Source organism: Rhincodon typus, chromosome 9, assembly GCF_021869965.1.
Source record: "Rhincodon typus isolate 14 chromosome 9, sRhiTyp1.1, whole genome shotgun sequence".
NCBI classification, from domain to species: Eukaryota; Metazoa; Chordata; class Chondrichthyes; order Orectolobiformes; family Rhincodontidae; genus Rhincodon; species Rhincodon typus.
The window spans coordinates 84441880-84454686 of NC_063340.1; the positions used below are offsets into that span (position 1 = coordinate 84441880).

The 12807-nt window shown below is 38.8% G+C and overlaps 1 protein-coding gene across 2 annotated transcripts in view; it reads left to right on the plus strand.

Annotated features, from left to right (window-relative positions):
* ppm1g (protein phosphatase, Mg2+/Mn2+ dependent, 1G) overlaps nt 1–12514 on the plus strand; it is a 40274-nt gene extending 27760 nt beyond the window's left edge. For both annotated transcript variants that reach the window (XM_048600632.1, XM_048600633.1), the window contains exons 6-10: nt 2392–2544; nt 3440–3674; nt 4621–4750; nt 9098–9200; nt 11404–12514. In XM_048600632.1, coding sequence (XP_048456589.1) covers nt 2392–2544; nt 3440–3674; nt 4621–4750; nt 9098–9200; nt 11404–11586 — 804 coding nt within the window. In that variant the 3' untranslated portion in view covers nt 11587–12514. The remainder of the gene's footprint in view (nt 1–2391; nt 2545–3439; nt 3675–4620; nt 4751–9097; nt 9201–11403) is intronic.
* The last annotated feature ends 293 nt before the right edge of the window (nt 12515–12807 follow it).

Genomic DNA, 12807 nt, shown 5'->3' on the forward strand with positions numbered 1-12807 from the left:
TTGTTTGTGGATGTGGTGCTTGTCACACAGGCTGCCTTGCCCTTGATAGTGTGAAGTTTCTTTAGTTTTGTTGTTGGAGCTGCACTTATCCGGGCAAGTGGGGAGTATTCCATCACACAGTAATAATAGTTATAAACCAGTCAAAAACTTGATGCTATTAAGGATGTGAAATTATTTATGCAGTGACTTGAGAAGCTTGGACTTCTTTCATTTAAGGTGATGTGACTAAAGATGACTTGATAAAAGTTTTGAGTTATGTTAAGGTAAATAGTGCATTTAATGACATTGATTGGTAATATGCAGCTTAAGGTTCTTAGGTCTGTGGAGTTGTCAACCGTAACCAGTTGAATTTGGAAAATGGATCAGTTTTGTACCCTGTTTTGAAGGGTGTGCTGGCGTTTGAGAGGGTCCAGAGGAGGTTTACAAGAATGATCCTGAGGGTGAAGGGCTTGTCATATAATGAGCATTTGAGGGATAGGTTGGTTTTTGATTATTAAGGGGATTAAGAATTACGAGGAGAAAACAGGAGAATGGGGTTGAAAAGCATTATCAAATGGCAGCACAGACTCGTTGGGCTAAATGGTCTTATTCTGCTCCTATATCATATGATCTCATGAATCGAGATTCTGTACATCACTTTTTAAAGGGATTTATTTACTTACTAGGTAATATAAAATATGAGCAGGAGATTGAGATTAGGAAGAACTCGTGACATGTTAGGAGGTTCTCTCAAAATTGGATCCACTTCGTATTCAGACATATAACAAATAAGAGCAGGCCATTTGGCCTTTCAAGACTGCTCTGCTATTCAGTGTGATCATGACTTATCATCTGACTCAGTACCCTGTTCCTGCTTTCTGCCCATCCCCTTTGATCCCTTTAACCCTGAGAGCTACATCCAACTTCTTCTTTTTGAAAGCATTCAATATTTTGGCCTCAACTGCTTTCTTTGGTAGAGAATTCCATAAGCTTATCGTTCTGTAGATGAAGAAATTTCTCGTCATCTCGGTCCTAAATGGGCTACCCTACATCCTTCGACTGTGACTTCTGGTTCTGAACTGCCCAGTGATTGGGAACATCGTTCCTGCATTTACAGTGTCTAGTCTTGTTAGCATATTATAGGTTACTGTGAGTACTACATCACCCCACCCCTACAACTTGATATTGTTACTGCTTTTGTTTATATTACATTGCTTAGTAGATCCAAACCTCATTTCTTTCCTGGAAATAATTTGAAATGCTTATACCAAATTAAGGACAGAACGATGGCTTAGTGGTTGGCACTGCTGCCTCTCAGCACCAGGGACCCGGGTTCAATTCCACCTTGGGGCGACGGTCAGCGTGGGTTTCCGCCGGGTGCTCCGGTTTCCTCCCACAGTCCAAAGCTGCAGGTTTGGTGGATTGGCCATGTTAAATTGCCTGTGGTGTCCAGGGGTGTGTAAATTGGGTGGATTAGACATGGGAAGTGCAGGGTTGCAGGGAAAGGGTGGGGAGATGTGTCTGCTTTTCGGAGAGGCAGTGTGGACTTGTTGGGCCAAATGGCCTGTTTCCACACTGTAGGGATTCTATGAATTGATGTGGTGGAAAGTGGTGGAGACTGGTACAATTACAACATTTAAAAAGCATCTGGATGCATACATGAATAGGAAGGATTTAGAGGGAAATGGGCCAAATGCTGGTAATTTAGACTAGAGTAATTTAAGATATCTGATTTGGTATGGATTAGATGAATTGAAGGGTCTGTTTCTATGCTGTACAACTCTGATTCTGTCTGCGTCAGCTAGAGCTTTTTTCCCTTCATTTTAGTAATGTTACAAGCCTGTTACTGTTGAATTATTAACCTGAATTCATGACAGTTCAACCTGTCTCACATTTTGAATTCAGCCCAACCAAATAAATCAGTTTATAGCTACTGTCTTGCAACTGAGCATAAAAATCCATGCCAAGACTCCAGTGCACTACTGAGAGATGACTTAACTATTAAACCAAATCCCTGAGCCCAGTCTGCCCTCAGCGGGTTTTAAGATTCCAAAATATTATTTTAAGGAAGAGTAGAGGAGTTACTTCAATGTCCTAGTCAATCTATGCCCTCAATAGATAAATAACTCAAATGTTGATTATCTGTTTGCTATTAAGTTGCTGTTTGTGGAATCTTGCTGTGTGCAAATTAGCTGCTATTTTTCCTATATTCTTGCAACTGAAGAGTACTTTGTGGGCTCTGCTGGTCATTAAAGTTTCAAGATGTATGCAGGTATTTTCTTCTTCGTATGTTTATATTTAATTTTTGATTGAAATTCCATCACTGCATTATTGGTGAATAATTCCTATACTATGGACAAAGAGCTTCAAGTTACCAAGTGTCTTGTACTTTGTTAAAATTTTCAATGGCAGGATTGCAGTGAAGAGGAAGAATACAGCAGTGATGAAGAGGAGGAGGAGGAGGAGGAGGAAGAGGAGGAGGAAGAAGAGGAAGAGCAAGATGACAGTGATGAAGCAGAAGAGGAAGATGATATTATGTTGCCAGGAATGGATGGTAAAGAGGAGGTAGGCCTGGTCTTGAAGATATTATCTGTAAATGAGAAATGAACATGCTTAATGTGCCAGTCTGAATTTCACTGTGATGAATTTCAAGCACTTAAATGTGTATTAATAAACTGTTTTTATGTTATGGTATTGCATGACAACAAAGTAGGAAAATTGTGTCCCCTGTCAGCAGTGACGCCTTGCCACTTTAGAAGTCATTGGCCTTGCAGAGCATGACTCGGCAAACATGCTACTTTGAGTGCCTTTGGCCGATGAGTAATTTTTTGTGATATTTGGAACCAAGTTTAAACAAACAATTTTAGTGCTAGGGAGGTGACTTGCATTGAGGTCATCACTACTGTGCCAAACCTAATGCTAATTTAGCTACACATTGTACAGTTGCACTTCAAGCATTTATCTTGGTTCAGATACCAGAAATCTGTTAAATTATTTAATCCAATTATGACATCATACAAGCAAGTTTATATACAATTAAGATACTCATCAGTGACACTAAACTTCCTGTTGTGAAATGCTGTTGTACTAAATGCCAAAGAACTATTGAAAACAGTGCATATTACATTTAAATGGACATTCCTAAGTAACATCGAGTCCAGAGCAAGTGCTTTTTATTTGAGATTACTTTCTCGTGCTTTTGTCATGCTACTGCAGTAACATGTGGCATTGTTGCATGATGTATAACTAATTCTGGTTGTAAAATACAGAGCCTTATTCAATACCCCTTACATATGCCAAACCGCTAACTTTATTGTTCACAATATGAAATCTTCCATCAAATCATATGTTAAGAACCAGTATACACTTCAAAACAAGCCTGCCCAAAACATGAATGCTGCTTTATTTATGATGCAAAGGTGGTTAAAACCTTATTCTTTGAATCATTTTTGATCCCTAGCCTGGCTCTGACAGCGGCACGACTGCTGTTGTGGCCCTGATCCGTGGGAAGCAACTGATAGTGGCGAATGCTGGCGATTCCCGGTGTGTTGTTTCAGAGAGTGGCAAGGCAATTGACATGTCTTATGATCACAAACCAGAAGATGAAGTGGAACTGGCCAGGATCAAGAATGCTGGTGGAAAGGTTACTTTGGATGGGAGAGTCAATGGAGGTTTGAACCTTTCTAGAGCAATAGGTAACCGGCTTGATTCTCCTAACAGATTTGTTGTTCCAAGCTTTATATTGACTCAGAAACATTGTCTTGCTGTATAATACCTTGAAAGCCTTTTAAGTTAAACTTACAAACTTAAGTTTCTATGCTTCTCGTTCTGTACATCATCTTGGTGTAGAAATTACTGTTTCTGTGCCAGGTTACAGACTTAGAAATAAGGATTTTATTCATCTGTTGAGAAATCTACCAATACAATTCTTAGCCCACTTTTAAAGCTCTGACTTGGAGAAGGCAGGCCATACCATCAAAATTGTCTCAGTCTGTTGATCACAGCTGACCTTACACGCATATAAGTAGTTTTGGTTAGAGTCTGTAAATATTAGGGCCGGGCAAATGCATCATAAAAGAGTAAAGAGCTTTTTCAAAATCTCTGACATTAAAAAGTACAGCAAAACTCAATGTAATTGAAATTTCCTGTTAATTTTTGAATTGTTCTGCATTAATTCCATCCCCCAACCACCACCACCAGTCTAAAATTGAGTTGAAAATTCTTCTCCTGCTTATGGTTTTTTTTTTAAAGTTGCATGCCCTATTTAATAAGCTATGTGCTGAAACAGTGTGTGATCAACTGAGTTTCAATGAATAGATGAATGGCTTTGAGCTTGTTCATTAAAGAAACACTGGCTTCGTATTTTCTAATCAGCATGGAGAATTTGCCTCTTGGGCTGTAAATCTTTATTTCTGGAACCTTTTATGTTCAGAGAGATGCATTTCCTGCATGTTAAAATCTTTATAATTTAAAACTTGCTGGGTGGCTTAATGTCTTGCTTGCAATTAGTGACACTGCTGTTGATGAGAAAATGTCTCCTCCTAAAAGGAACGTTAAGGAAATTTAATTCATACTGGGCCTGAAATCATCTCTCAGAAATTAACAAGTGTTGTTCACTATGCTTTGTGATTGTTGTTACAGGTGATCATTTCTACAAGAGGAATAAGAACCTTCCTCCAGAGGAACAGATGATCTCAGCACTACCTGACCTCAAGGTGTTGACATTAAATGATGACCATGACTTTATGGTAATTGCATGTGACGGTATATGGTAAGTAATTATAGATTTGAGTTTATTGAAGCTCCAAGTTCTCTCATTTGTTGGTACTAGCTGTAGGAAGGTCATTTAAAATCCTCTCTGAAGTAGACTTTGACCAAGCTTTTGATTGCTCCCAGTATATCCTTTGTTTTAGAAAGCTTTCAATGTCTTGGGCCATTCTGCTATATTCAAGATGCTTTATAATGCATGTTGCTGAGATGTAATTAGCATATCCTCATCATCAAATTGCTTGCTCCCACCTGTGTAACATTGCCCAATTTCACCCCAGTGCATACTCAGCACCTATAATCCTTATACACACCTGTTTCATTTTGAAATTCAACAGTTCTACTCTTCTTGCTGCTCTCCTCCACACTTCAAAAATTTCAACTCCTCCAAATTTCTGCCACAAAGGTCTTTACAAGCCTTCACTAGATCTCTGTTCTTCATACTTAAGTTTAAAATATTAATCACTGTCAAATCCCTCCATGGTCACCTGGACCAATCTACACTATCAGCTCTATGACCTTTCTGTTCAAATTTATTTATTCTGTTATAGGCAGTAAGAACTTTCAGTCATATCTCTCTTAGTTGTTGATGTATGCTTCTCTTGACTTCTTCACCTCTCCATCGTTGTATGTTTTAAGTTTTGAATGAACAATTGAAATAAGGTACAAGCAGCATGCTGGGGATGTGACAGCATCTGTGGAAAGAAACAATTAAGTTTCAAGTCTGGTAAGTTAATTGTTTCTCTCTTCGCTGATGCTGCCAGACCTCCTGAATTTCTGAAGTATTTTTTCAAATTTCCAGCATTTGCAGTATTTTGCCTTTAATTGAAATATGCTGCCACCACCTTTTACAGGTTACTGTTCTGTTACGTGCAATGGGGCCTTGCCCACCTCTAGGTTATTGAATTGCTGCCTCCCCTTCTGGCAGAAACTAAAGTTTACCTAATTCTTCTTTCTGCATGATAAATAAAGTTAGCATTATTCAGTGCATTACAAACCAGAATATTCCACAAACTGAAATATCCAATATACCGTTAACCTGTGCACACATCCCACATCCCACATGATGAATAAGTGCTTCTAGCCTGTAGCCGTATCAAAGATAACTGTATGCTGAACACTGTCATGGATGTCAAGATGAGATTTAACTGGACATTGAGAGGCTTAGGACTGTCACAGCTGAAGGCAGCTAAACTGTTCTATCTGTGATCACTTTATAAGAGTTCTTGTGGTGCAGTGGTAGTGTCCTTACCTCTGAGCCAGGAGGCCCAGGTTCAAATCCTTCTTGCTCCAGGGATGTGTAATAACATGCCTGAACAGGTCTGATTAGAAAAATCTATAACAATATACAGGTTTGGCCCTTGTGGTGCAGTGATAGTGACCCTTATTATGGGCTGGGAAATCTGTTCAAGTTCCACACACTCCAACAGGGTGTGAAATAACAACTTTGAATGGGATGATTAGAAAATATCTACGATCATTTGTTTTTGTGGCTCTTAGTCAATTGTGTTTTCTTTATTTCAAATTTGTTTTGATACCCATCCAGTTAAATACTGACAACACTCAACTATCCAAGTCATATTCCTTCCATTAAGTGATGTATGTGCTGGATAACTGTTTTTATTGTATTTCAGTACTTTACTTTTTCTAAACTTGCAGTAATAACTCTGTCATTACTAATTGTTAATAGAAGCCAGGCAGTGCTCCAACAGTAATAACAATAGCTATTAGTAGCGCATAAATGGGCTTAATCATAGAAATCAGTTCCTGATCACCCAATGGTTAGTTAGATAATATAATACAAAGTCATATTGATCTTAATCTCCTTGATTCAACCAAAATCCATACTGAATTAATCGATCTGCGATTGTGTCACAATTAACTCATTACCATTGAGATAGGTAATGTAGTGAAATTTTCAGGATTCCTGACTGCTGTCCAATGGCCCTGCTGGAAAATGAAAATAGAATGAACCTATGATTTGCATTGACCCTATTCATGATCTGATTTCAGCTTATCTTAGTTGGTAACACTTATGAGTCAGAAGATTATGGTTGGAAGTTTCACTCTTAATTTTAAGCACAAATCTTGGCTGACACTCCAGTATAATATTGCATGTACAGATGGTCCCTGACTTACAAACATCCAATTTATAAATGCTTATACTTGCGACCGAGATATGCTGCTATTAATCTTAAGGATTTGACATGAACTTTTGATCATACATACAAACGGATATTTTAATATTGTGCTGCATTGCGTTCTGATTTGCATACAACTCGATTTACACAGAAACAAGAGTTCATAACCCAGGTACTGCCTGTATCAGATTAACAATATTGTCAGTCATTAAGTAAGAGTTTGAATCTCAGATGCCCGTTAAGCTGGACTTTCACGTTCCTCCACATTTTATCGAACAGAATGAAAAGTAATTCTGGTGTCCTGTCAAGCTCCATTCCTGCTATCAACACACTCTGGGCTCCTGTATGCTAAATCCTATATGCCACACTCAAAAGAATGCATCATTGGGCGGTACAGTGGCTCAGTGGTTAGCACTGCTGCCTCACAGCACCAGTGTCCCAGGTTTGATTCCACCTTTAGGTGACTGTCTGTGTGGAGTTTACACATTGTCCCCGTGTCTGCGTGGTTTCTGTTGGGTGCTCTGGTTTCTTCCCACACTCCAAAGATGTGCAAGTTAGGTAGATTGGCCATGCCAAATTGTCCATAGTGTTCAGGGATGTGTAGGTTAGGTGCCTTAGCCATGGAAAATGCAGGAATAGGTTAGGGGATGGGTCTGGGTGGGATGCCCTTCACAAGGTCTGTATGGACTGGTTGGGCTAAATGGCCTGTTTCCATATTGTGAGATTCTACAAATGCAGCCAAATTGTCATAGCTTCTGGTCCTGTCTCTTGGGTCTGAGAACCAATCTTTTTATAAAAATTATATTGCAGATGAGCTTACATTAAAGTCCTATTTAGCAATTTTGTGAGAATTTTTTGGAAGCACAAAAAGAAACCTTTCAAGTAATTTACCTTGAATAAGGAGACGTACCAGTTGATCCAGGGCAGGTTTTTACTTGAAACACAGGTTTGTTAATTACTGAGCCAGTGAAAACTAAATTTTCCTGTTTTACTTGACAAGCAAATCTGATTTCTTCAGTGGGACTTCTACATCACCGAGCCACTGATGCAAAATGAGTCAATGTTTTAACTCTTGGTTGAACAACTGAAAGCAGTGTGCTCTACTCATTTAAATCAGCAATTTTGGGCCCTCTTGTCGTGCAGTGGTAGTGTCACTTACCCCTGGACCATAGAAACCTCGATTCAAGTCCCACCCACTTCAGAAGTGAGTAACAACATCTCTGAACAAGTTGATTAGAAAAATATATTCAATTTTTTTTTAAAAAAGCAATGTTCAATTGACCAAATTTCTGTTTGTTTATTATTTTCTAACTAAGTTTTGAACCCCAGCTCAGTGGTGAGACATTTCCATGCACTGAAAGAAAGGGGATTGTTTGCAAGCTACATTGAATGCTGCTCGTTATTTGGAAGTGCACATAACACCAGGATCTCAAGCTGGAAGAGTTTAGTTTTCCAGCTGACATTAGTACCTCAGTACCAAATAACATATATAGCATGTTTGACTTACTGTGGACAAGGCCAGCAATCGCACAACACCAGCTTCTATTCGCAGCAAGTTTTTATGAAAATGAGCTTTCGGAGCCTCGCTCCTCCTAAACACCTGAAGAAGGAGCGAGGCTCCAAAAGCTTGTGTTTTCAAATAAACCTGCTGGACTATAACCTGGTGTCGTGTGATTTCTGATCTTGTCCTCCTCAGTCCAACACCGGCACCTCCACATCACAACTTAGTGTGCTTCTTAATATCTAATTTATCAGCAGGTACTGGTTTGCACAAAGTATCTTTGAGTTTTTTTTTAAATCTAAAGTGGAACTGAAGTCAATCATCCAAGTCGGAATTTTCTACAGCTTCAGCGCACGACTATTATTTTCTGCCAACATTCTTTCTTAGAACAGAGCACACATATTCTGAGATCTCAAAGTGATCTATACAAACAGAAAAGGGTCAGATAAGCTCGTTCCCTGCTTCTTAACTTTTATGAAGCCTGGGTGACTTTCAACACTCTTTTCTGGTGAATAATCTTGAGGCAGAGTATTCCTCAAAAGAAAGCAAGGCTAACTGCCTTAATCTATTTTATATTTAAATTTCAGCTACACAGAATCATTGTGCACAGTTTTGCTGTTCAAACAATGTTTACCTCTGATTTGGGAGGGATTCTAGAGAACACGTAGAAATGGGCCTTGCATTTTCAGTCATTTGTCTGTCTTTTCAGGAATGTAATGAGCAGCCAGGAAGTAGTCGATTTCATCAGTGAACGCATCAACAAAACTGATGAGAATGGAGACTTGAGGTTGCTGTCCTCCATATCTGAAGAGGTAGGTACAGCTACTGTACTTGTAAAGGAAAAGGGTAGTTGACAAATCTTGCCAGGAGAAAAATCCTGCTGCACCAAACCATGCAGAAATTATAATTCTACTTTCCCTGAATAGAGACTCCCTCTGGTCTGGGCTGTTCAAAATGATCTATTATTTGTGACAAGAAAACAGTAATATTTATTTGAGAATATGCTCTTAAAATGTTGACCTTAGTATCCTCATTTACTAAATGAGCTTGAAATTCAAAGAAATTGCTCTTCTTGCAGAGAGATGTACATGTGGACCAGACTCTCAAAAGGAGGCTGATTAACTCCTTTTACATAGAAAAGCTGAATACATATTTGATCAGAGGATTTAAGGTTATATAAATAAGTCAAAATGATCAAATACTCCATGAGATATGGTTTTTGAATTGCTGTCCTTGATGGGTGTCTGGAAGGCAACAGATGAGGATAGAACATGGGGAATTGATGAATATTTTTGAGGAGATAACAAGAACTGCAGATGCTAGAAGTCAGTCGATACAGTGCGGAGCTGGAGGAACACAGCAGGTTAGGTAGCATTAGAAGAACAAGAAAGTTAACGTTTCCGGTCCTAATGTAGGGTCTCAACCCGAAACATTGACTTTTCTGTTCCTGTGATGCTGCCTGACCTGCTGTGTTTCTCCAGCTCCACCTTGTGTGGAATATTTTTGAGTCCGCATTTTCCAAGAAATTTGTTTCCTGTCTGATCCTCTTTGTTGATTCACTTCTGTTTTTCCTCCTTTGAGATGCTCCTTAAATCTCTTGCTTTAACCAAGTCTTTTGATCTTCTGCTATCATATTTTCATTTGTGGTTTGAAGTCAAATTTTGTTTAACATGTTCCTGCGAAGCACCATGGGATAAATTACTACGCTTGAGACACTATTTAGATGCAAGTTGTTATTGCACTAATGAGATATGAAGAGACTGAAAATCCTTTGTTCTTAAATAGCATGGGTTGATGTTGCGGTTGGTTTGCTCGCTGAGCTGGTTCATTAGTTTGCAGACGTTTCATTATCCTGCTTGGTAACATCTGTGCAGTCTCCGTTGAAGCGTTGTTGTATTTTCCCATTTGCTATTTAAACTCTGGGGTCCATTGGAGAGCTCACCTCCATACATATAGGCCAGGAGGACCACCAGTTCGATTGGGACAACATCAGGATCCTACAGCAAGCCAAACAAAGCCAGGCACAGGAATTCCTAGAGGCTTGGTTCTCCACCAAGAAGGCCATCAATAAACACATAGAATTAGACCCCATATACACACCACTGCAAAGAAAAAACACAAATGAAGTAATGAACTGCAATGGACCCCAGCGTTTAAATAGCAGGCAGGAAAATACAACAACACTTCATCAGAGGCTGCACTAGCAGGTTAATGAAACGTCTGCAAACTAATGAACCAGCTCGGCGAGCGAACCAACTGCAGCATCCACAACCCGAGCTACAAATCTACTCAAGAATATTAGCATGGGTTGATGGTAGGGGAATGTATTCAAACGTACAAGCCATAAATATAACTTCACTAATCACTAGATCCAACAAGAAACTCAGTAAAAATATGTTTACACAGAATGTGGTTCATTATGTAGGCTGTTAAGCATTTTGATAATTACATTTCCTTCTGATTGCTGATCTTTTCAGCCACCTTAGACAGAAGACATGATAGGAGGAGAGAAAAGTGATATGACCAGTCATGCATACTCTGTCTTCAATTAACTTAGGCTTGATCTTTGACTTCAGAACCACTTTCTACTAAGTGCTAAATTCTATTGCTATCAATCTTGAATATGCTCAACAGTTGAACATTCATTGCCTTGGGTTGAAAATGCCAAAAATTCCCAAACCTTGGTAAAGTAATTTATTCTCACACATTCCTAAAGGCAAATCCCTTATGCTGAGACTATGACCTTAGTTCTAGACTTCCAACTGGGGTAGCACCAGCTTCTAATCTATCTAGCCCTCCCTCCTCCTCTAAGAGTTTAGTGCATTTCAGTGCAATCTACTCTCATTCAAATGAGCATTAAAGTGCAATGAAAATTAAAAGGGTTCGTGAATAAAAATGATAGTAGTGATGCAGTGAGGTAATTACAATTTTGTTCTCCATAGGAGATCTTTAACTTTGGTTTTGTGTGCACTGTCTTCATAAATTTGCCACCCTTTTACCTTTATTTATTTATAGCTCCTAGACCAGTGTTTGGCACCTGACACATCAGGAGATGGTACTGGATGTGACAATATGACATGTATTATCATCACTTTTAAACCACGGCCTGTGAAAATCCAGGCTGACTGCAGCAAGCGAAAACGTCCCAACTCAACAGATGAGGAAAAAGAAAATGGGAAGAAAGCGAGAAACGAATAACATGGCACATCCAAGGAAATGGTTGGGGAAGGGGTTGTTTGGAGTCAACTGAGGCCTGACATCATTATGTAATTAATGAACCTTGAGAACCTTTTTTAAAAAAGAGCAAGCGGTTGCTGGAAATTGTATAAAAATAAATCTGGAGTATTGTACAATGTAGCCTTAGTTTACGCCCTAGGTTACCGTGTGTAAAGCACACATCCATTAGCAGCAGTCAGTCCAGGAACCCTACATTGTAGCACACTGGCACTTGGAGACAAAAAGAAGTGGCTGTCTATTGAGTTTATTGTTGTGAGGGGATTTTGATGTCTGGAAATGTCCATTCCTTTTTTCTCATGGGGTCTTTGATACAGGAAATACTTTGTTTCACTCCACAAAGAAACACAAAATACTTAAGAAGCCAAATTAGATAGTTCTTAAATGTTGCAGGAATCAGAAATGAGGACTTTTTTTTTTCAAAAATAACTTTTTTTTTAAAAGAAAGGAGTGTGGGATAAAATATGCATCAACACACCGAGGTTTGCTTCAAAAGAATGCCACTTGTCTCTGCTTGAAGATGGAAAATATCAGGTCATAGTGATAGTAGTCACTTTTGTTCCAGCCATCCTTTCGTGTTGAGATGAGGTGGCAAAACATTTGGGGCTCTGGAATTTTTTCAATGTTTCAATTTTTAAAAACAAAAATCAAGAGAACATTAACATTTTTGAGCGATATGTATTTGTAAACATTAAGGCAATGTTGGACTTCAAAGGGATTTCAGTTTCCTTTTCAATTCCTTTGTATACCTGCATTCACTCCAAATGACTGTCAACATCGCCATAGATATCAAAAAGATGAAGTCGAGAAGCTGCACTGCCCTGTGAATGCTACATCAGAGAGGAACTTTCAACCACTTTTATATATTAAAAGAAAACAATTTTTAATTTTTTTACAGCCTGTTTTTTTTTCTGTTGCGTTGGATATATCATGTAAACAAAGTGACCTTCAAGAATTATGGCATCCTTTGGTGTTTCATCATTCGATTGTGTCGACTGCATTTCACATATGTAAATAACGACTGCCTTGTTAGTATGGGTCTCTGTCAATTCATTGGGTTTGTGTAGAGTGCATTTTGAAATATTATATTTCACTCCTTAAAAAGACGATGTGTAAATCCAGATGGGGTATCATTTGGCTTTTAAGTAAAAGGTTATGGGGGATCATTTCTATCGCTTAAAAGGT